This window comes from Panulirus ornatus, chromosome 40, assembly GCF_036320965.1.
Source record: "Panulirus ornatus isolate Po-2019 chromosome 40, ASM3632096v1, whole genome shotgun sequence".
NCBI lineage: Eukaryota > Metazoa > Arthropoda > Malacostraca > Decapoda > Palinuridae > Panulirus > Panulirus ornatus.
Window position 1 is genome coordinate 11,291,773 of NC_092263.1, and position 25,410 is coordinate 11,317,182.

The 25,410-nt window shown below is 37.0% G+C and overlaps 2 protein-coding genes across 2 annotated transcripts in view; one reads left to right on the forward strand and one right to left on the reverse strand.

Moving 5' to 3' along the window:
- Positions 1-750: 750 nt before the first annotated feature.
- Positions 751-12,707, forward strand: LOC139761385 (microtubule-associated protein 1 light chain 3 alpha-like). The gene is made up of 4 exons (XM_071685517.1): positions 751-1,082; positions 4,602-4,764; positions 5,285-5,372; positions 8,305-12,707. Exons 1-4 carry the CDS (start codon positions 1,040-1,042, stop codon positions 8,377-8,379), a joined length of 369 nt encoding a protein of 122 aa, XP_071541618.1. The 5' UTR covers positions 751-1,039; the 3' UTR covers positions 8,380-12,707.
- Positions 12,708-16,276: 3,569 nt separating this feature from the next.
- Positions 16,277-25,410, reverse strand: part of LOC139761384 (chondroitin sulfate N-acetylgalactosaminyltransferase 2-like) — a 31,524-nt gene continuing 22,390 nt past the window's right edge. The window contains 5 exon segments of the mRNA XM_071685515.1: positions 16,277-17,788; positions 18,626-18,780; positions 19,338-19,529; positions 22,015-22,251; positions 25,106-25,292. Coding sequence (XP_071541616.1) covers positions 17,530-17,788; positions 18,626-18,780; positions 19,338-19,529; positions 22,015-22,251; positions 25,106-25,292 — 1,030 coding nt within the window. The 3' untranslated portion in view covers positions 16,277-17,529.

Consider the following 25,410-nt stretch of genomic DNA (forward strand, 5'->3'; position numbering starts at 1 on the left):
GGAGATGGGGGGTAAGATCTAGGAGGAGGGAGGGGGGGAGGTATTGGTGGGGTATTGGTACGGAGGGGATGGAGGGGGAAGAAGGGTCACGTGACCCCTCCCGTCGGAGCCGCTGATTGGCCCTCGCCCTCGCACTCCAATGTGGCGGGAAAACATCACAGAAAGCCGACCGTTTCAAAAAAAGGGGGGGTGGGGGGGCTTTTAGGGGGGAGGGGGTTGGTGTTGTAGGGTGGGGGTTGGTAGGGTGGGTAGGTGGGTGGGGGGGTTATTGTGGGGGGGAGATCCCCCCTCCCCCTCCCTCAAGCTCGCTCACATTCTTTGTGATTGACTGCGTGTCAACGGCTTCGTTCAACCAACCTACCCCCCTCCCTCTTCTCTCTCCTGTCTCCGCCGATCGATATATTCATAATCCGCCTCAAATTTGTACTTTTAGGGAGCTTTTTAAGGCACTGGGAGTACTTTAGGGGTGAGATCTTTAGGGTCTGGACTAGCCGACGTTATCGCCATGACGATCATTTTGCAAAATCGTGGCCCATCAGTCACCAATACAGGATCTTAGGGCGGTGAGTAACAGACGCGCTGATTGGCCGGGAGCCGCCTTCCACACGGGCTTGTTTAATAATAGAACCAATGGCGTCGCTCGGTCCTCCCGGCTGCGGCTGGTAGATTCACCTCCCCGCTCATCACTGCGCAACTACTCATTATTAACTTATCTCTCAATCCACGGGGCCCATATGGATTAATATACATACTCGACGACGGGAAAAATTAGTAGAAAATACTCACGGGGCGATTTTTGAAGGACGATTAATTTTTAGATGAAAATAAACTCGAGGAGGAAGAGAATTGGAACAGCACCGAAGATGTAAACAAAACATTGGAACAGCTGAGAGGGTCTCGCACAGACACACACACACACACCACCATCATCCCTTCAACTCGCTCCAAGTCTTATTTTTTTAAGGCGTTCTACAGCTGCTTTAGGGATCGTAGAGTGTCCACGGGAGTTCCTTTAAATTCCCCTGAGGGTCAGGCAGCCATGAACAACCAGACGAAGCCCTTCAGGGAGAGGCGGAGTTTCGGTGAGTGATTATTTCAAGGCGATTTTCTCCTTCGTCCTTTGTCCATCACCATTTTTCCCCCCCCACCACCGAGGTGCGTCATCGCTCGATCAATTGGCGCTGGAACTGTCGTTCGTGTGGTTTAAACTAGCCCTACCAGCCCCAACTGGTGATGGTGGCTTGTTCCACTCGAGTGTCTAAATAGGGGCTAGTGAGCAGGTCTAGTCCGGGGAGGGGGGAGGAGGGGGGAATGGTTGTATGGGGGGGGGCTAGGGTAGGATAGGAGGTCTGGGGGGGTTGAGGGTAGCACTACTATTACTACCCTTCCCCCCTCCCCCAGGCCATCAGATTCCTTTAACCTTTCCTTAATTAATGTAATTCGTCACGTGAATTTTTCAATGGAATTCGACGTGTTCTCTCCCCCCCCCCCCCATTTGATGAAGGTATTTAACTAATTTATATTTTTTTCAAAGTGAAATTCATTAGCCTATCATCTTCCACACGTGGGGACGTCTTTGTTTTTATTTGCGTCGTTGACAAAGACAACGTCCAGCAGATGTTAGAGGAAAGTGAACACTTGTTACGCTTATCAATATTTTTTGTTTCTAAGTTAATTTTCTTGTTCTAAATCTCCTGTTATTGTCTCTATGTTCACCATGTTTTATTATCTTTTTAATTTATTTTAAGGTAATTTTTTTTTTATAAGTACTTTAGACTAGTGAAGCGTAGACTTGATTTCGTAAAGATTGGTTTGGTTTCCATCATCGGTTAAATCTGCTCAGATACAAAAAGGTTTGCGATGAGGTTGGTGAAAAACACTTGTAATACTGTAGGAGACCCAGATGATTCATGAAATTTATGTATTAGCAATTCTGGCTTAGGTCGGGTTGTGTTACGCTTATTGTTATGTGTCATATTATTAGGATAGAGATTCCGCAACAAAGCACAAAAGTACTTGCAGATATGCAGTAAATTTCTGATATGAATATATTATTACTTTCCTGCTTCTCGTACAGTATTACAGGAATATTTTGCTAATCACAGTGTAGTCCTCTTAGATTTCAGTGGATTTTGTTTAGTGAGACCGCCCATTCATCCCGAAAGAAGCTAACTACATTTTACATTGAGCGTGGTCGTAATGGAGACACATTTCCAATAACTTGAATCATATTTGGGAAGATGGCTGGCCCAATCTTGGAGTTATGTAACGTTAAGTTGTTTGACTTATAAACCATCACTTTTCCACACTTCAGTATGGTCTCGGGTAAGAGCTCTGTCCTTCTGACTCCCAGTAGACTATTCATATTTTCAGGTGAACATTCATAATCATAAGTCATATTGCAGTTTTGCTCTGCGTCAAGACAAACATTAGATATTAAATGATTACATTATTCATTGGAAGTATAATGTTCAGAAAATGGTATAAAAGTTAGGGAGTATGATTTGAAAACACATCTTATTCTACGTTATTGAGTAAGGTAATAGTTGTGAATAGTAAAAGACGGTGTGGGATTTCTTGATATAAAAGTAAGTAAAAATTTCAACAGAACTTTTGTGAACTTCACCTAACCTCCCGAGCAACCAAGATTTATCTTAATTTTCAGCATGCTAGTTAGAATATACTAGACATCCTCATGATTGAGCATTGTGCCAACTGCCTGTGAATGTCAACAAATACACCAAGCAGCCTTGCGATTGCCCAAACTCTCCTTCACAAGCAGCCATTCCACACAGCCCCCAGCTGCTCGCATCATTAATGTTGATATATTATTATCGTAAATCTCAGCTGCATAGGGAGGTTAAATGAGGTTTGTGTAAGTTCAGATGGTGTTTACAAATGTTTCAAAAATATTACACAAATAAACCCTTCCTCTTTTAGATTTATAATTATCACTATCACCTTATTTGATATGTAGACTGAAAGGAAATCATGATATACGGCTTTCATTTCATATTTCAAACTTTACTCTTTGTAAAACAAAATCACTCAATTTACCAATTTTATTTGCTTGAGGAGAATAATAATACGAACCTTGATTTCAATAACTTCTACCAAGAATTTTCACAAATCTAGTATTAAAGTAGCTTTAGAAAAATAAGCAGTTAGCTTCTAAGAATTTTCATCTGACATCACCTCTGCATCAGATATATTGTGAAGTGATGCTGTTGGATAACCATTTCCGAAAACACTTTAGAGCACAAAAACTGCAAAACATTGGTAAGATATGGATTTGGGTCTGAAAATAAATGGTACATCACTGTAAACATTTTTCCTCCCGAATGATGTCATGAACTCTAATGGCTGTCGGGAGTAGGATAATATTGTCAACTGCGTGCTTTTTGATTATGAGTATAGTCTATTCAGTTATCTGTAGGCAGGAGTAGGAACATGAAAGGACAACAGGTAAGGGCACTGGTGATATCTGGCGAATCCACCCAGTCAGTCAAGTGACCACATTCATCAGCATTCAGCCAGTCAAGTGATCACATTTGTCAGAATTCAGCCAATCAAGGAACCACAACCATTGAATGATGCCTGTTGTCTGTTTAACCTTTTGTAGCGGTAGTCCTAATATCCTCCGTAGACCCTGTGTGCAGGAGATTCTCATATATATTAAAAAGTCACCATAATGTTTTTATTAGGGTTGACGAGAATTTTTATTTTCAAATAGGATTTATATTGACCTTAACCCAGTGAAAAATTGCTTATTTGCACAATGTTCCCCATAAGTTATGTTGCTCTTCTATCAGGCATGTGAGTTATGCCAGGTATACTATCAGGCATATGTAGCAAGAGATGTGGTGTTTTTAGAAGTCATTTTGCGACAAAGAAATAATGATTATTATGTAAGGATTTCACAGCTTTACAAATTATTACATAACAACAGGGTACAAATCTCACATAGGCCTCCTTTGCATAGAGTGACTGGTGTATGGAAAAAATAAGGCTGTCACATCTGTGATAGCAATCTGTGGGATGTCACCACGAGCATTGATGGCCATATACTTTTCCTCAAGACAGAGGTGGGCAATTCAAGAATCATGATCATACATGCACAGCTACAGTGAGCAGAAAATAAGATGTGAATTGCTTGGTAGTGACAGGACCAGTTTATTTTGACTTCCACGTGAAGGTAAATAATGTTTAGTAAATGATTTGTTTACTGCGGATCGCTAAACCTGTTCTTGTGCACATTCTTCACCACAGTGCCAGCAAAAGAACCAACCAGCGAACAGTATTCACCAAGTGACTAAGAGTCAAAGCATGTCCTTTTACATTGGTATATTTTAATGAAGATATTGAAATTTATGATCATTCTTTGCCACTAGAGAAAGAAAGACGAGGTTCTGTGTACTTCTAGAGGTGTTCCACTAATGTAAGTTACTATACCCCACTTTTTCTCAGATGTTCATATTTATGCTAAGAAACATATACTGTTTTAATGTTTGAGATATTTGGTAAAGGTGGCAGTTGATGGAAACAGTCATTGAGTGTTACTGTTTCATGAAGTTTTATCTAAAAGCTGGTGATTGTTGCAGCCCAGCGTCAGCGAGATGTGGAACAGATCAGGGAGCAACATCCAAACAAAATTCCAGTGATCATAGAACGATACCCTGGGGAAAGACACCTCCCTCTCCTTGATAAAACAAAGTTCCTTGTGCCTGATCATGTAACCATGGGAGAGCTGGTCAAGATCATAAGGTTAGTATTAAATGTTTTTCAAATGAATACGAAATATGAAAGCACTCTCTGATAGGTTCAGGGCTGTCAGATTTTGGCATAAGAGATATTCATTTTCTTGTTCCATGCAAAATTTACACGACACTTTATCGTGAACATAAGATTTGATAATCTTAAGTACAAGAAATTGGCATGTCAGATGAATTGCAAAATGAGGGTTTCGTCCAATTAATTACCTTTTGCCATTTTTTGTATAGAAAGACAGATTTAAGAAACTCGTTATTATGAGTAGAACGTTGAGATGCCTAAGTAACAGATGCTGCATTATTTATCTCATGGATTATACTTACTGTGCTATGTCATATAGTAGTTTTGTTTCATCCGATCCATGTAACATGTAAAAGCACTTCATAGCATGTATTTAGTCTTTTCAAGAGGTATTGCTTTTAACCTTCTTTCTTCATGTTTTTGTTTTCATTTTTTCCTAACCAAAATGTTAATTTGCAGTAAAAGGTTTTATGAGTTAATCCTCTCTTGACAGGCGTCGCCTACAGCTTCACCCAACTCAAGCTTTCTTCCTCCTCATCAACCAGCGTGCCCTTGCCAACGTCTCCAGTACTCTAGCTCAGGTACAGAATTCTTTGGTGTATGTTTACTATGTGATATATCACTGTGCTTTGGTTGTAGGAAAAAATGAATCTTGACAGATACATAGAATTCATTCACTTTTTTCCTCCATGGGATTACAGAAAGTATCGATTATCAGACTTCCAGGTATTTGTTTATTCCAACTATCCAGCAAGATTTGTTCATATCTGATACTTAATGATATCCATCATGTATCTGAATATTTAGCTTCTTGAGACCTAGATAGAACTTCCACCATTGTGGGTTATCCTCGCGAGGCACTGTTCTCCATGCGTTGAGGAATATGTGGAAGGCAAGAACATTATCTAGAAGAGCAAAAATGGGTATGTTTGAAGGAATAGTGGTTCCAACAATGTTATATGGTTGCGAGGCGTGGGCTATAGATAGAGTTGTGCGGAGGAGGGTGGATGTGCTGGAAATGAGATGTTTGAGGACAATATGTGGTGTGAGGTGGTTTGATCGAGTAAGTAATGAAAGGGTAAGAGAGATGTGTGGTAATAAAAAGAGTGTGGTTGAGAGAGCAGAAGAGGGTGTTTTGAAACGGTTTGGTCACATGGAGAGACTGAGTGAGGGAAGATTGACAAAGAGGATATGTGTGTCAGAGGTGGAGGGAACGAGGAGAAGTGGGAGACCAAATTGGCGGTGGAAAGATGGAGTGAAAAAGATTTTGAGTGATCGGGGCCTGAACATCAGGAGGGTGAAAGGCGTGCAAGGAATTGAGTGAATTGGAACAATGTGGTATACCGGGGTCGACATGCTGTCAAAGGATTGAACCAGGGCATGTGAAGTGTCTGGGGTAAACCATGGAAAGCTCTGTGGGGCCTGGATGTGGAAAGGGAGCTGTGGTTTCGGTGCATTATATATGACATCTAGAGACTGAGTGTGAAAGAATGTGGCCTTTGTTTTTTCCTAGCGCTACCTCGCACACATGCGCAGGGAGGGGGTTGTCATTTCATGTGTGGTGGGGTGGCAGTGGAAATGAATAAAGGCAGACAGTACGAATTATGTACATGTGTATATATGTATATGTCTGTATGTCTCTATATATTTATACATTGAGATGTATAGGTATGTATATATGCATGTGTGGACATGTATGTATATACATGTGTATGTGGGTGGGTTGGGCCATTCTCTCGTCTGTTTCCTTGTGCTACCCCGCTAACGCGGGAGACAGTGACAAAGCAAAATAGATAGATAAATATATATATATATATATATATATATATATATATATATATATATATTTATTATACTTTTTCACTCTCCCGTATATGTATATATATTCTTGGAGGCATATGAGACTGAAAGCTATGGCACATTCTCCTTTATTTATTTTCTTTAAGTTTCTACAGGAGTTCCCCAAAGGGCAGCTGTGTTTCGGAACTAACTTGTTCCGCCTTCAGGCTGGATCTGATGGTTCTGTCCTGAGTGGCTACTTATATTAAATGAGCTGAGTGGTTTGATGATTTGTATAAGTCATACTTTTGGGTTTTTCTTTTCATATTACACTGTGAGATTGTGTTGTAGGACCATGAATGTATCACATGAAATAGAGGAATTGGTATTTCAATATCACATAGGAGAAAATAAGAGAATTGATATTAGTAAGAATAAAGGATGGTTAGAATAAGGCAAGAATCATTCTAGGTAATTTTTTGTCATACTATTCACCAATTCCCACGTTAGTGAGATAGCATTAAGAACAGAGCACTGAGCCTTTAAGGGAATATCCTCACTTGGCCCCCTTCTCTGTTCCGTCTTTTGGAAAATTAAAAACAAGAGGGGAGGATTTCCAGCCCCCTCTTTCAGTTGCCTCCTACGACATGCAGGGAATACGTAGGAAGTATTCCTTCTCCCCTATTATACAAGCTCAGAGCCCCTCTTATGAGGTTTCTGCGGTTTCAGTACTGTGCTCCTGTCAAGAGCAAGGAAATGGATTCCTTTACAGTGAGAAATACCCTGCTGAGACTACGCTACTTCTCCTCCATTGTCAGTGATATGTACTCAATGATAGTGACTTTCCACTTGTGATGTAACCTCGTGGAGGCAGTTTCCAGTAAAACCTGTAGAAAACATGACCAGAGTGTCAAGAGCTGTGCAAAGTCTTTTGCTGTAAATATGAGATGGCAAAGTATTATGCTCAGTATAGTAAATATTTCATTCAATTTTGCAGGAGGCTGCAGACTTAGAAGAGTACCTACTATAGTGGTTTTGCAGATAGTGCAAAAGGGGAACTATAAAATTTTTCTAGAAGAGTAAAAGTTATATATTTAGTTTTTTTTTTTTTTTTTTTTTTTTTTTTAGCTGGAAATCAGACAAAGAAACTGTTTCCAAAGCAAAAGATAAGAGGTCAGAGGAGTGCATCTTGATGACCACTAAGGTACTAGTTCCCTACGCAGCCGTTGCTAACTCTCCTGATACCCACACAGGTAGTTCTAATAAACTTCCTCCCTGGTTAGTGGCTGCCCACCAACTGCCACCTACCTGTGATTGCAATTATGAACCGATAAAGTTATTTTTGTGGTATTCGCTCTTCTGTTTAAGAGCACATATGTGGAAGATGAGGTTGAGACAGCCAGCATATTGGGCACTTATAATCCTAGGAGTGGTAATTTAGAATCCCACCATGGTAGGGTTGTAGATATAGATAAAAAAAGACAAATGAAATAATAGGTTTATCATCCTTCTTTTATTCATTCATCTCTTATTGACCTCGGCTAGTGTACTTGTTGGAGCAACCCTTCTTGTCTTAGAATTTATTGAATGGCATAGGAAGGTAACAGCAATTTTCCTACAAAGATAAAGTGGCATTCATGTTAAGTTCTTTTGTTTTTGTTGAACGTTGCTTTTCAACATGCACTTAATTGGGTTTTACAACTTATTGCTAATTGGTAATGTTTCATATCACAGGTGTATGAGCAGCATCGCCATGAAGATGGGTTCCTCTACATGGTCTATGCCTCCCAAGAAGTGTTCGGGCAATGATCCTCAAGGTCCTATGTTTTCACCAGCTACCTGCTAGCCATCACCGTATTCTCTCTCTCTCTCTCTCTCTCTCTCTCTCTCTCTCTCTCTCTCTCTCTCTCTCTCTCTCTCTCATTTCTCACCATTATCCACAATTTACTTTGTATCCTCCATCATTTAAGGGAGGTGAAGGTTGGAAGAGAGTGGTACTATCTTGTGAAGAAAATACCATATGGGAATTGACTATTTCATGCAAAGCTAGAAAGCTGCTTAAAGAAACTGGCATGGTATTTTAAGAGTGAAAGGCATTTCTTGTTTGTAGAAATAAAGATTTCTTCTATTTTTTTTTTTCACTTATGATTTAACAGCGAGAAAACTTGTCAATAGATGAGGATATTTAGATTTTTGGATGAACAGGCTGTTGTGAATCTAGGTATCCAAAACTAAATATACATATATATCTTTGCAGTATCATAATGTTACACAATAATCAAGATAGCAGTACTAGAAATAATAGAGTTAGTGATTGGATGAGGTGTATAGTTAGGTGGTGTCTGCAAAGGCATTAAAGTAACAGTCCAACCAGTTTAGAAGTTGTGGTTCATGTTCCTGGGATGGTAGCTTCCACATTGCATAGCTATGTTATCCGTTTCAGACTTATTGTTAAATTGCATATTCCAAGAATGAGTTTGTCACATTTCATATTTTACAGATGTTGCAAGGACGACAGTCTCCTTGTCACGTGTTCAAGTATGTTACATTGTAATTTGTCGTAGCCGTATGTAAGTTTCCTGGGAAGCTTCTTCCTGTTATATGCATATTCATGAATCAGGGAAATTTTTATTGCTCTGTGTAAACTGAAGTGGCAAGGAAGCTTCTCTTTGCTTACCTATGTCTCTGATGCATAGCATCAGAGACTTCTTGTTTTTGTATGTATATTTAGAAGCTTCCTTGCTGCGTATGTGACAGTATGTCGTATTGGTTTCTCTCTATGACAAGGTACATTGCCTTTTGAGTATGACAGAGTGTTCAGATTTATACCTTAGTTGCCAAGTATTGGGTATTATGTTATATATTAGGAAATTGAAGGATTTGATCTCCATTTAGAGGTTTGTGTAATTGCTTTCCTGTACTTACTGTTATTTTTATAGTTTTATCAGCTTTAACTTTAATATTTAGTCAGATTTTATACCTTTTGACAAAGTTTACAGTTTGAGTTTTGTGTTTCAGCTACATATCTGTATATCACCAATTTTGAAGATTTAATCTCAGAAATGTTCATTAAATTGTCTTACAACTCCAATCATTACTGGGATATGTGCAAGACTGAAGTGTAGTTTGTGAGGACTGTCACTGTACTGCAACACTGCCTGGCAAATTTATGATTATACCGTTTGTGACCTGTTCCTGTTTTTTAGAAAGTGATAATACAATAGGGGAGGAATTTCCAGCCTCCCCTGCTCCATCCCTTTGTTAGTGGCCTCATACGACATGCTGGAGACATGTAGGTAATATTCTTTCTCCTCAGTCCCCAGAGATGATATATATCTATATATTAGTCTTGTCTGATCAGCTAACTAATATAAAAAATATTGAAAGTCAATTTTTTTCTGGCATTTGCTTAATGTCATTTTGCTTCAGTTTTTCATTCCAGTACATAACAGTACTTTTGTCCTGACCCACTTCACCTCTCAGTGAAACAGGTGAGTAGTATGGTCAAGGAAATTCACTAACATTATATACTCGATCTTTTACTAACATTTACCAGTATATACGGGGCCTAGCTTGCTCTAGATTGTACTTCTGCTGTATAAAATTCATGTATTAAGCATCCCATATTCCCACACATCTGTTTATCAGTCATCGGTAATTCCATTTCCATACGGTGGGTCACTTACATACATCTTTTGAAATCTGTCAGTGTGCCCACGTTTCAAGTCTAATGAATGTAGTCTTCTTGGCAATCAAGCTTAGATTTGAACTAATTCATTACTGAAGAATGCCTATGATGTTGACAAATACAGCAGCCTTCATCCTGAATTCCAGCTTCCCCAAGCTGACCACAGTTCTCTGTTATTATGCTGATGTTGACATGTGATCTACGTTATCCTTTTGCATACAGGTTTTCCTTTTGATATTTTACTGATTTTGTAGACTTCAAGATGAAAAATAACTGCGTGGGGAATGACAAAAAATTTTTTTCTCAAAACATTTTCATAGCCCACCAAACATTCGAACTCTGCACATTTGCATATTTTTTCCTGCAAGTTGAGTTTCTTTTTATTCTCACTGGCTCTCTATATGTATAATGATTAAGTCTTCCACATTATTGGGATATTTTTAGGAAAAAATGAAAAATGGCTTTGTTTGCATTCATCCACTCTCGAGCCATTTTCTATGATGTGCTGTATATGGCTTGAATTACATTTTATTTCATTAAGTGTAGTTATCAAAGAAATTCTGATGATGCTTTTATGAGAAAAGAAAGCTCTTAAGAGCACATTTAAGTTTTGAAAAATGTTTGCTTGAGATAATAGTGACACTAATTTGCATCAGCATAATGAAGAGCGTTTTTCAACATGTTTTCTCTAGTTGCGGATGACTCCATCAGGTGGCCTTTTATTTCTGGACTAAGAGCATTTTGATTTCCTACTTGTTGTGTGTTTTTCCTTTAGTATGGGTTATGGGTAACTCTTAGAAATTGTGTAATTTGATAACTGATCATGGCGAAGACGTTGATGACGACCACTTTTTTCGACAAGCCATGACTACATTTTCCACTTGTTGTCTTTGCTTTCTCAGTACACTGTAGTTGGTATCTGGTTGATTTGCAAAAGTAGCATATCTGAGACTAATCCCAGCATGAAACTTTGTGGTGATGACAGTGTTTCTCTCTAGGCCGTGTGGACCTTTCATATATCAAAATTCCTTGCCTCACAGTACATAATGTTAACCTTACATATTTTATTTTTTGTGGTTATAATCACGTTGCATGACTGACCGTGACTAATTGAAATCCTTACCTTAGAATACATAAAATGTGATATTTCTCTTCATAGCATGATGAAGATTGCAGCCTAATTCAACATGTAGGGTTATGAATCTGATGTTAAGATGTATTACTAATAGATTGTACCGGGCATTCCTTGTAGTTTTGGGGAGACACATCTATGATGTCCTTGTGAGGAATAACAGTGGTAGAGGATTTTCGCTCTTGATCATTTGAGGAAAGTTCACCTACTATTGTTCCAAAAACATCTGGTTAGGCTATAATGCTTCAGTTTGTCTCGATTTTGGAAATGTTTGTGATGACAGAACTTCATCAGAAAGGTGAAATATGTTTACCATAGAACTGATGATTATAGCCCTATAATACCTTTCCAGAAACCCCCCCCCCTAAAGATAAAAAAAAAGATTGCATTTGTGAATTAATTATTGAATTAAGCTTAAAACTAAAGAATCATAAAGAAATTTTAATTGCATTAGAGATTAGATCTAATCATGTTTAGCAAGTTTCATCAAAGAATGCTGTTGTTTTCTAGATAAGTAAGATGTATATTTAGCAGTTGACAATGAAGTGCATTATTTGTTAGAAGGATATTACCTGGGTTTGATTCTAGGCTTGAAAGCAAGTTAATTCACCTCTTAAATTCTTAGAGAAATGATTGAGGTGACCAATGTCTTGGCGGTAAAGGCAAGAGTCATCAGTGGTCGTTTAGAACGAAATGGCATTGCAGCATCAATATTTTGTTTGCCGTCCTATTTATGTTTGGTCTTGGTTCTTGTGTAGTAAGACTTCTGAGTAATGACTTTATAGTCTAATAGAACCTTTTCATATTTTTACATATAATAAAAATTTTTCCTTGTAATTATAACATGCATAATGAACTAATATGAAGACAAAAGAACTAGGGTTGTTATTACTTAGGTAAGGTATAAGTAACATTAAACATTAATAACATGGTGACCGGGCATTCTAAGGACTTGCCCAAGTCTAGTCCAGTAAGATGGAGAAGTGGACAACACTAATGTTTCTACATTTGTCATCCAAGTAACAGTAGTGGTTATAGTTCCATATTTGTATATTTGAATTTATCAAAATACTAATTTAGCTGATGTGTTCAGGGGTTCATCTAAAGGTAACGTTCATATGACAAGATTTAATGTAAGTCGGCTAAATGATTACTTTCATCTCATCAAAGTTCTGTGGATTCATTCTTTATGAATCATATTTGTTTGTTTGGGCTTTCATAGTCACATATAAGATAGTACATTTGGATGTAAATAAAGCATGGGAATTTTTTCATGATATCCCATCCTGTGAAAGAAATATATGTTTTTATACTGTACACTTGGACGTTATTTAATCCTTTGCATACTATTTTTTTTTTTGGAAGACCATAGTTGAATTGGGTCACATGATGGTCAAAGATGGCATCGCTACTTCTCAACCACGCAATTCCTTGTTCCTCCTGAGAGGGTAAGTGTTCCACTAGTTTTTGTCATCTGAGGTACATTGTTGCGTAATATAGTTGGTGTAGATTGTGTAAGTGTGACTTCCTGGATAACAGCAGTAGTTAAATGGGTACTAACATGAGAAAATGGACATCCCAGTCTATTAGGAAGGGTAGGTCAGTTAGTCCAATTTCTTCGTGTGAAAATAGGGTGCAGAGAGGGAGTTTTTTTTTTATTTGTAAACCATAGAAATTTACAGTCAGCATTCATGGACCAGTATTTCTTTACTTCATTCTAACTTGATATCAATGAGAAGTATATGATTGGATTCAAAATAGAAAGATGAATTTAGGTATTTTGGGGGTTGGCCTTGTCAATTTTTTTAATGTTTATCCGTAATTTTACGGAAGAAAGACATCAACTAAGAAAACCATTTCTGACAGATAGCTTCAAGTGGGATATATTAATGTGTTATCCTTATCTGTATTAATCATTAATGCTTGCCTATAATAATCTGTTGTCTGTATTAATCTGTAATCCTTGTATAAGTTTACTGTTTGTCATTATTTATTAACAAATGGGATTAGAAAAATTCTTTGTAGCTGGCAGCACTTAGAAATTTGTAGCAGATACTTTTGGCATCGATTTAGTTTTAAAAAATCAGAGGTGTTGGTTAGCTCCTGATTTTCAAGTGAAAAAGCTGATGAGATTTTTTTTGCACTCAAATGTAGAAAGGTTGGAATGCATGAATGAAACAAATTTCACAGCTTAAAACACTTACTTTTATTTCAGAATTTACCAAAGCAATTTACAAAACATCTTTAAATAAATTAGTATATTACAGACTTAAACAGCTTCACTATAGTACATATATCTCCAATATATATATTTCGTAAAGAAAACCATCTTCTGAAGTGGAAAGAATTTTTGAAAGAGAGTAGTCCTAGAGTCACATAAAAGAGAAAATCTAAGCGGGTTAGATATTACACATGAAGAGCCATACGAAGGAGGCACACTTGTGGGTATTACACTCCAGAAGCAATGCTTCAAATATATATATATATACGTGAAGCATTTCTGGTGTCGCACTATCAAATTCTTTTCTTAGGCAAAACTATGTATACGTACCATCATCTGTGACAAAACGTGCCCTGTATATTTGGCAGAGAGTACATGATGCACACAGATAACACCAAAATATGCTCGAGTATATGAGCCGTGCTACACCATGAGAATACATTTGAACTTGGGTGTATGTCCTAAGTGTGGGCCTAAGGCTGTTCTTCAGTTAATATTGTAAGTACTCTAAGATGTAAATCCTTAATAGTAACCTGTCAATGTTGCTGCAGTTGACGGATATAGCCTATGGAAGACAAGAAGATCTGATCACATAGTGGGGTTTTTCTTTGTTAAAATTTAAGATTCTGATTTCCAAATATCATAAGTACACAACTATTGGTTGCTAGTCATTCATTTTGAAAGCATGTAAAGACATATAGGGTTTGGAAAAATCACTGTAATGTCACATGCTAGTCATATTTAGTGAGCAAAACCTTAAAATTTTAACTGTTTCATCTTAAGTGCATTTGAGAATTGTTCTGTTGGTTCAGGAAAACGTACCACAAAATTTAATCTCATGTAATAAGGAGTTTGAAATCCATCAGGAATTATGATTCAGGGCTGTCTGGCTAGGTGAAATCTAATTTTATTGGAATCACCCTCCCAGGTTCATGGTCTACGCAACCAAGTGATTACAACCTTGATTACAGATAAAGTGCTTAGCTAGAATTTTGATTGCATGTGCTGATGAACCCCATTCTTTGTATAGTGTTTTATAAACAAACAAAATGGTAAACTATTTCTTCTTTAGAATTGTATGACAATGTATAAATTTCTTATTGGAACAGAAACTCTGAAGTCAAGTGAATCTGGCCTGGGCAGTGTGAGAGGCTTGGCGAAGTTCATGAATTCTGATGTTTCCCTCGTCAGGTTCAAAATAACTTCAAAGAGATTATAAGGGTAGGATAAAGTTGCTGGAGTCATTAAGCCTCTTTCTGAATGAGGAAGCGCATTTGTTGAGAGATACAGTGATTCTTGAGTTATGGCTGAACATGGTTGAACAAAATGAGAATTACTGTTGATTGTTTGTGGGTGATGCTTTGCCGTTAACCGAGATACTTTATTGATGTGTGTTGGAGGTAGAAGCAGAGATAGGCAGTCTTACTCGACTTTAAGGTGTGATTGATTGAAGCAGCTGAGAGAAGTGTTTGGTAAAGATGGCAAAGGGATATATTAAGGTACTGTGAGGTTTAGAAAGTTAGATGAAATTCTTGTGCAGCATTGTAGCATTTAAGCAGGTAGGATAACAAGAAGTGTAATATTATGGAACATGAAAAGAAGGTAGGGGCTTTGTAGAAGGGATAAGTCAGTAGATAAGTGTGGTGAAAGCATTCTGTGAAATTCTGGTTGAAGGTATGAAATGGGGAGCTGCACCACAAAGTGAGTAGAATGCTAAGGGCTAATATTACTTCAAAAGTTAAGATTTTTTATGCGAGGATTTGAGTAAGAATGGAATAACAACTTTTCCCAGGTGACAGTGCAGTGTGCTGAATATATGTGAATGTTTATTAATCGTAAAATTTTAGGTCACTATAATACTCTCCACACGTTAAGGGCGTAATATTCTGTGAAACTCTACAGAATAGGGTGGTGAGAAATTTGAACACTTAAGAACAGTTTTCAAATGCACTTGGTAGAGGAAGGCTGTCGTATTCTTTTAATATTTGTTTAACTATATATAAACTGTAAAATGTAGGCCAAATACATTAGTGTTGCAATGCCACAGATAAAAGGAAACCTTTGTCCTTAGGGCAGAAATATATCAACCCTCATAATGCTCCCAAGAAAGTAGTGACTACGATAAACTATGAATTTGTGACAAACTTCATTTAACCATAGATACAACAAGTTTTCTGACACCAAGACTTGATACGTTACCGTAACCGAAATGGGCTCCATCAAGAGTTGGTGTCAGAAGACAAATAATGCCAATGATTGGGAATCACAGGAAATCACGAACATTGCATGTGCTAACACGACCAGTTTCTCCGAAAGCAGAAACTGAGTGTTGCACAGGTAGCATTCTTTTCTTTGTCATAAAGTTGAACTGCACACTACTGAGTCAAGTAGAACAAAATAATTCTATTAACAGCTACACCCCTTACACTACACTGGTGACTAGTTGACACAAGGATAAAACTACCTTCGAGCAATTATAATAAAGCACTTACAATATGAGCAGTTTATAACTCAATGTCCAAAAGTATATATAACAGGTATGTTTGCGATGTTCACTAATGTGTGTTTGTGTGTGTTCTATGTGTGTGTACATAGTTCATGCAAGTATATATGCTTGTTTGTTATATAAAGGAGCTTTTGAGAGTTTGGGTGGATTTATTTCAAACAAACACACGAGTGTTGACAAGATTTGGTATATAGTAAGTAGATCTGTGTGAGATCACTTCGGAGGCATTATGTAATTTTGAAAGTATTGAACCAAGAATTTGATAATTTATGATGAATTTAAGTTGAACAACACTGTCTGTGATCAACCTTATACGTGTACTGTAAATGTCTGATAAGTTTGGGAAGGATGTCTACATTTCCTTGTTCACAAGCTGACTAAACCGTCACTTGTAAATGTTGGCATTGGAGGACTATCTTGTAAAAAAGGAAAAAAAAGGACTGGAACGCAATCCCTATTTTTTCTTTTAAACCATTAAGGAACCAGATGAGAATCAGAGCCTGAATTTTGGTTATTGAAAAAGTCAAAAACTGTTAGGCAAGAGTAATTTGATCCTATTGCATATCTAATTTATACTGAACACCCTGTGATGGTTTATGTTTAAAAATAATTTCTTAGGTAATTTTGTTTTACACCTTCAGTCTAAAGAGTCTTGTCTGCAGTTAATAAATTCAAAGCAGTTCATTCCTGATAGTGTGTAAAACCCATAACAGTGAAAGAAAAACAAATTTGACTGCAAAACAACTGCATCATATGAATGTATTGTGAATCCCACCATGGAAGACAACTGTGTCTTGTGAATCATGTAACATATATGAAAATCTGTCCACTAGAAAGATAATCCCAAACTTTACTTTTTATTTCTAAACAAACCTTATGAACTTAGTTTAGAGCGGAATACTTAGGAAAGATCATAGCGTAACCTCATTATTGATTATAAGATTATCTCTGAGTTTCTGAAGGTTCTGTTGTAAACAGCAATACTATATTTTTCACTGAGCGAAGTTCGCACTGTTCTACAAGGTAATGCTTGTGAGTCTAGAGCCTCAAATGGCAGTAGTTGACTTAATACCCTTAATGACCATTAACATATAAACCTTCCTGGCATCCAACATAAAACTCTCAATGTGCTAAAGTTTCTTAATAATCCATGACCCTGATGACCTAATTTCTACATAATGAAATAATTTGCATAAATCATGTCACTCTATCTTCATTTGTTACTGCAAAACCAAGCACACTATACTACTTTCAATAAATATACAATGGAAGATGTGATGAACAATCACTGGAAAGAATTGTTTTATCTAGTTTCTCTATTTCTTGTATGGAAAACAGCTGATTTTAAAGTTTAAAAGTTTGTAAATAACTTCCAGGCACTCCAAGTTATGATTTTAGAACCCCATACTCTCTCACATCTCAGCTTTGAGCTGTTGCTCTTCAAGAGTATTACTGCCTGTGAGTGCTTCAGCTCCCAGGGGATGCTTTCCTAGGTCGTCTTTGAAGGCAATGAGGCCAAGGTGAGCATGCGAGGCCTCGTTAAGGGCGCGTGAGGTAATGCAGGCACGGTACTGGTCAGCAGAAAGAGAAGTTGAACATTCCTTAGGGTGCCACATATGGAATATCCCTGGATCAGTTGAACGGATAACAGAGAGCCTTGATTTAACATATCTGTAATGAATGACCCATTATTTTATTACAGACTGATATATTCTTGAAAAATGTCAGCAAGTACACAAACTTTAATTTTTCATAAAGGAAACTACCTTCATAATTCCTAATGTTTCTCATCCACAACAAAAATTTCATATGTGATACATTAGATCTGAAAAATATGAAATATCATTGGTTAGATGGATTATAATAAAGGATGGATTGTAATAAAGGAAAGAGTGATAAAGGAAATTTTTTGATGAAATAATGACGAAGGCAGGAGTAAAAAGGAATAATAATAATAGCAATATAATGAACGTTGTTAAAGAGCATTCATGGTTTATGGTGAAGCAGAAGGTGATATTTATGGACTCGAGTACAGTAGGAAGTGTTGTTTTTTATCTACAGCACAGAGAGAAGTAGTGATTGTGGTGGTTGATAAAGGTGGTAATGTTGATCATTTTATGATCAACATTTTATGATAAACAAGGGCATGTTGTTTACAGTTAATGGGAAAAAAGAATGTGTTTTTCACACATGAAGATCAAGAAAGACTTTTTTTTTCAGTCAATGGTAAAGGAAGAAGTGTTGTATAGGGTATGTATGTAATAAAGAGGAAGGAGTTACCTGTGGACTGTTATTTTTCTTTAGCCTTAAAGTAAGAAATGTCATATATAGTCGCTTTACATAAAGGAAGTAGTCATATCATGGTTGGTGTATGGTAATGCAGTAAGTGTGGTTTGTCGTTTGAAGTAATGGACAAAGTGTTGTTTCTTGTACTGGAAAAGTGTCATTTACCTTTTGTAGAATGGAAAAGGATAGTTACGATGTTTTTCTGAACAAACGTTAACTTACTTGCGATAGAGTAGAACATCTTCACCACCCCAGCCTATAATATCCTCATCAAATCCTTGGACATTGAGGAAGTCTGATCTGTACTGACAAGTCATCCCGTAGCCAAAGTCACGCCAAAACCCTGTGTCTCGAGAGATAACCAACTGGTCCAGTTCCTGAAGGGGTAAACATTTTCTTTTATTTAACATATCTAATCTTTTACTTTACAATGAATATCTTTCAGATTATACTATTATCTTTTGAATGGTGAAGTATCTGCATTTTTTGCATCATTCTCAATTAATCAGGAGTTGATGATAATGACAATCAAGGTAAACCCCCATTTACATACTTTTGTATGCTGTCAGTGGAAAAATATAAAAGATAAATTAGAATCAAAAGAAATTTTTCACTCGAGTTCATGTTCCTCTGATGGTCTGTTTCTTTCAGTCTGCAGGCATGCTGAACCAATTCAAGGGTGTTCTTGTTCCCAGACTTGGAGCATTTTCATTTCCACTACTATTTTTTTTTCCTGCTTGTACTCTTATGAAACTTTTCATCTTCGACATACATATATGTACTGAAAGGCCACACATTCCTCTCTCGTCTATTACTTTAACACAGGCACGACCTGTGTTCATGGCATCTTGCCTATAATTGGAACATGATTTATATGATTTTTTTTTTTACCTGGTAGCACAATCTGTGTCAGTACGCTGGGAGTATTACTTACCTGAGGTACAGGTTTGCCCTGGAGAGGATATACCATATGGGGGTTGTACAGGGAAAACACAACTGGATAGTATACAGAATGGCCCGGTGAAGCAAATAGACGGCATCGTTCCAAGAAACGAGTGCTAAACACAATGTCCACATCACACATAAACAACAGTACATCCCCCTTGGACCAGTGAGTAGCACCGACCTGAAGAAGAGAAATAATTCATGATAAATGGTATAAACAATTTCACTCTTTCCAGTGTGCTGAAAGCTTGAGTGTAAATATAATGGAGACGACAGGGATCTAATGAATACAGCAACTACATAGGGAACACTACTCGAGTTTAAAATGGTGATTGAAATTACCAGTCTAGCTGTGTACTTGCATGTATATGCCATCCTCCACAATCAGGAACATTTCCTAAAATTTCAGTTGAATCATTGATCTTTCTTAATGTAAAGTAGAAAGAACAGTGGGTATTTTGAACAAATCAAAGTACAAAATAAGTTGGTAATAACCCATGTGGAAAAAAAGGTCTTTCTTCATACTGATGAATACATGTAAGGTTGGTAAGATGTACAGATACCATTGAAAAACTGACCTCCTTACTGAACATTTCCCTTATCTAACAGCTCCACACTATCTTGTATCAAAAACATTAAAGCAAGTATCTTGTAAAAAATTCTGCATGTTGGTTTGGATATCTGAGAAGTTGTGCAGCAGGAAGCCTCAATTGCATTACCTTACATCATCTTTGGAGTTTTACAACTCCTGTAGCTCAGGCTAAGCCCAAGCTGCCGTTGGGTCATTGGCTGTTGGAAATGCGTAACCACCAAACCCTAGCTGGTCTGGTATACTTTGTAGATACTTATCCAAAACCTTCAAAGATATCTCCACTGTATGTTCCATAATGTTTCTGATGGCTTATTGAACAGCCTTGGAATTCATGGAGTTTTCTGATGCTTCCTGCAACTCTTGATTTTATTAGTATTGCTTTTTAGAGTCTTCCATGTCTGTTGTACCAAAAAGAAGTATTTTTGAGTGTACATTGGTAGATGTGATTTCCAGGATTTTCCAGGTGTAAATTATGATATACCTTTCCTATCTACAGAGTAGAGCACTGTCTCAGTAAATACAGTCGTTCCCAATAGATCATATCTTTTAAACTGTTACTGTGGGCTGTGTTCTAACATCACCCTCCCCGAAAGGTAATATCAGCATACATCAGTATTCTGTTCGTGAGAGTATTAATCCCTTGCAGAGTGTAGATGCTGGTTTTTTCTCTCTTTCCTTGGGCCGAGGAAAGGAAAATGTTACCGTACTTTGTTGTGTTTGCTAAAGTTAAGGTCGTCTCAGATGTTATTACTGAGATCCTTCACATTGCACTGTTCATTCATAATATGATGATGCTTGTATATGTCTGCTATTTAAATTTTTTATTTCTTCATTCTTCCCTGCCAAAGGAATTGGAACTTTTTCCCAACAAAAAGCATGTTAGGTTTTGGTAGCCCAGTGGAACACTTTGCTTTATCTGATGTAGTTTATCGGTGTCTCCTGTTAAGATTTTCATACTTATTTTGGTATCATCTGCAAAGTGTGATATGAAACTATGACTCATATTTGCAGCAATATCAGATATGAAAATGAGGAAGTGTAGGGGTTTACAATGAATTCTTTAGGGAACTAAGTGTTTAACCATGGAGGCCCTGGAAATAGCCTAATTTACAACAATGCTTTTGTGATCTTTTAGTCAAAATATTGTCCAGTGTATACTTCATATTTTTCTGGTTATTCCTGTCTTATGTACTTTGTGTGTTATAACACCGTGATCATACTTATCAAAGGCTTATGCAAAGTCTGAGCATAACATGGCATTCTTTTGTTCTCCAATGCATCTAAGATTTTATTGTAATAAAACAATGATAAAGGCATGATCATCCTGGGCTACGTAGATCATTTGGTACTTTCTTGAAAATTATGATATCATGTATGTTATTGCTACTGACTGGAAGATTTCTGGGATGGCTTTGCTTCCTCCTCTGTATAGTGGGATGATTTAAGTCAGTTGAAAAGTTTCTGGGATGATTCTACTTTCCTGAATTTTATCCCAGAGGATGTTTAGTGCTCATGTAAGAGGTGTTTAATGTTTCTTTATGAAGACAGATTTCCAGGAATCTTGTCCTGGGGCTAAAATGCTTGGCCTTATTCATATTCCAACAGCCCCTCACAGTCCTGTGATGTGGTGATGAGATTTGCCATGTGTAACTTGGGGAATTGCCATCTACGAAGAAACTGTTTGAGTTGTTTGTCATTAGGTTGAATTTTGGCTTGGTAAGCACTGATTTGCACTGGTTTTTGAGTGTCTCACTCATCTTTAAAATACAATGGGAACATATGTGTAAGAAAAAGATGGGTGCCTGCAGTTCCAGGGGTTACTTAAGTAGTTAGGGATAGACTAAAGGTGCAAGAGAGGGATTAGAAAGAATAATATTTGTATGAATATACTAAGTGTGGGAGTATGTTATAGAACACAAATGAGGGCTATGTATGTATGTGGTCAAACAATTGAATCATAACTATATACCAACATGAAGTATGATGACTGCATTTATTGGAATGCTTTTATGTTTATCAAAATAAGACTCTAATGTTTAAATTCAAAAAAGTTGCTGTTTCCCTAAAATCTTACCTGGAGTGCTTTGCCTCTTGAGAATGTTTCATTAAGGGTAAGCAACTTAATGTGTCTAAACTTGGCCTCTTTCGATGCATTAGTAATAATATTTCTCACTTGCTGTAAGCCTTCGTGACCAAAATAAACAACAGTTAGGAAGACTCGGCGATCATGACGCAGGATTACAGTCACCAGCTTGTCCATAAATCCTCGGAATGTTTCTGTTCTTCCTGATAGAGGCAGGACAATGTTGATCTGTTGTGGAGACAGGACGACAAGTATTATACTCTCACTGCTGTTGTAGCCAAGGCATAGATAAAGATGATGACATAACTGCCTAATGAAAGTTGAGCATTAAATATGAAGACTTCAAGACCTCACACTAACATATTGCCTTTAAAGATCAAGTCATAAAAAACTGCAATACTACAGATTAGGCCAATCATTTTAGTTTCCTGAGGATTTGTAATGGACATAATAAAAGAGTACATAAAGTTATGTGATTATTCATGAAAATAAGGAACGGTCTACAACAGAAGATTTTAAACATTCATTAATGAAATGTGCAAGGGAATATAATCGATACCTATCTTATTTTGCTATGTAATTTCTCACACCTAAAGCATGGTATGTCATCATGAACTGCATTCAGTAAGTTTCTTCCTTTCTTATCTCAAAATAATCATTCCAGATTCCCTGTTTGGTCCAAAATATCTACTAATTGATGTGTATGTTAGTTTGATTAGTGAATCAGTTGCTTTTTGCTTGCACTCCAAGATGTTGAACCACGGAACTTGATGAAATAATTCAAGTTGATATAGGGATAATTGAATAATTGGAGAAGTAATTAAGCCAATGCCAACTGAGGATACAAAAATGGAACCTTTTTTTTTATGGAGGCTTTAGTCATGAACAAAAATCCACATGAAGCCAAGTCTTAAATTGAAATAATAAGAGGTCAATGAAAGGGAAAAACGAAGAGACTAGGGAAAGTATTTATAGATTGTGGAGGAAGTGACAAACCTAAAAAAAAAAAGTTCCAGGTCCTGGTTATTGGGAAAGACGTGACAAGAGGTGGAGAGTTCTAAAGTTTCTAGGTGTATGGAAAGCAACAGTGGGCAAGTCAAATTTTCATGTTATCCTGGAGAGTTGATAATTTGGACTGCTTTCAGCTCTTACAGAAAGACATACTAGAAGTGGCAAAGAAAGTTGGTGAAAGTTCTTAGTAATCCCAAAATTAATTGAGCTAGGAAGTATATGAACCTCATAGAAATTACTGAAAATAATCCCGTTCTATCATACTCTCATAACTGCTAAACATGTAACTGTCCATGGGCATTGTTGCAGAGGTTTCATCAATCTTTCGCTTACATATTCTGAGGTTATGTTTAATGAATCTTGTGTCACATTTGCATGATCTATCATTTGTCTACAGAAACAAATAGGAGATGCCTCATTAGTGAGGCAGCCTTATAATATTGACTTCTTATAACCCAGGCCCAAGCTCATCCCACTAGGTAGTTCATTGATGCTTTACTTGTTCTTCTTAAAGATTTACTGATGATTGTTATTTAGATAAAGTCTGGCATAGGTAGCAAGAGATATGAAGCTTCCTAACTCACCTGACCAACAGAAAAGAATATTAGCAATGAGTGTGGAAAGAGAGAAAAAACAGAATGTAAGTGCATGTAAAGTAATGGTCAAAACTGGCAACAAAGTAGAATTATCACTTGATTACGTTGAAGTCAGATTTTCTGATAATTTTCATATCAAAATAAAATGGCTGATAGAGTCAGTAAGAATTAGCATTTATGGCTGGTAATGAGATTTGCGTTACCTGAACCTGCACTAAAAGCACGAGAGATAGTAAACAGGGAATAGTGGTTAAATCGGCACATAAAGCTGAAAGGTATGCCCATGATCCATTGTGATCCACCTGATATAATGGGTGCTGAAATAAACATGCAAATAATGATAAAAAGAATCACAATTTAACTTATGCATGAAGTGATAAAGAAGCTGAAAAAAAAAAAAAAATGGCTATCAAATTTCAAGTACATTTGGTATTAGGGTTAGAGTCCGAAATGAAAGGTGATCTAGTACGAAAGTGCTTTCATGCAATATGTGGGAGAGCATGACAAGCAGGTAATGTTCTAGGTGACAGGACGGATTCTGTGATATAAATACCATGTGAAGAAAGTAAGCAAAGAGTCTATGTAGTAATTACAAGGGTAAGAATCATGTAAAGTAAAGTAATGAAGGAAAGAATCAAGAAAATCACATGGTACAATACAATGCAGATTCAAGTATGGCAATGAATGGGAAAGATGTGATGTATTAGGTCAGGCTAGGTTTATAAAAATGGTGCTCTTCATATAACTATTGCATAAGAAAGACGTGCCTGTTTTCATCTGATGGTATGTATAGTGTAAGTAGATGGGATTAATTTTTGAATGCTGAAGTGGAAAAGTTGATAAAGTGAGGATTGAAAAATTTAAAGGCAAATAAAGTACTGCTAAGGTACTTGTTTACAGGTAGAAGACTAGATATAGTGAGTAGACCAGCTAAGGAAGTGTGGGGTAACAATGACACTTTGATGGAGCAAGGAATCTATAGAATCATAAGGAAATTCTGGTGGGTGGTGAAGATTCTGCAAGTGCCACTTTCTTCTATGTAAAAAAGTTTCCAAGATATACAAGAAGAGTGATATTGACTGCAACGAGCTGAAAGTACCAAAAATCTTATGGAGTATGCTACCAAACTTGGCCAATGATTTATCCAAGAAAATAATGCAAACAAAACCAGCTTGAATCGTCTAAATTTTATGCTGTGGTGACCAGAAAATGAGTTGCAGAGATAACTCGCAAGAATATGCAACCTCCTTTGATAAGAAATAGGGATGTGAGTGCAGTAATTTCATATGTTAAACAGACCACAAACTATTTCAATGGAGTGTCTCTGAAGGTTTTGAAATATGATGAGTTGATAGGTGTAAAAAAACTGGGAAGCCTTGGAATATAGATGACTATGTGGGACCTATCTCTGCAGTTCTCATATTAGTAATAATGTACTATGGTACAGTTTATAAACTGCGGTATGACTGTCTCACCAGTTGCTTTGTGTTGTGCTGTACTCTGGTAACTACAGTCAATGGTGCAAAGGGCCTCATTAGGGTAACAGTGCGGTACTGATGTGAGGTATGGTTGGCATGACGGTCATGAAACAATAACTCGAACTGGGTTCCACTAGTGGGTACTGTGCGGTACATTCCTTCCACAAAATCATCAACAGTGAATCTGTAAAAGGATGCAAGTTACTAAAAAACTAAAAAAAAAAAAAGAGTATATATATATATATATATATATATATATATATATATATATATATATATATATGTATATATGAAAAAGAAGG

What these genes read in the sequence shown, in the direction of transcription:
- LOC139761385 (XM_071685517.1), top strand. Translation starts at nt 1,040, where the DNA reads ATGAACAACCAGACGAAGCCCTTCAGGGAGAGGCGGAGTTTCG. An exon ending in CAGGGAGAGGCGGAGTTTCG is followed by an intron (nt 1,083 to 4,601) that starts GTGAGTGATTAT and finishes TGATTGTTGCAG; the next exon opens with CCCAGCGTCAGCGAGATGTG. An exon ending in GAGCTGGTCAAGATCATAAG is followed by an intron (nt 4,765 to 5,284) that starts GTTAGTATTAAA and finishes CTCTCTTGACAG; the next exon opens with GCGTCGCCTACAGCTTCACC.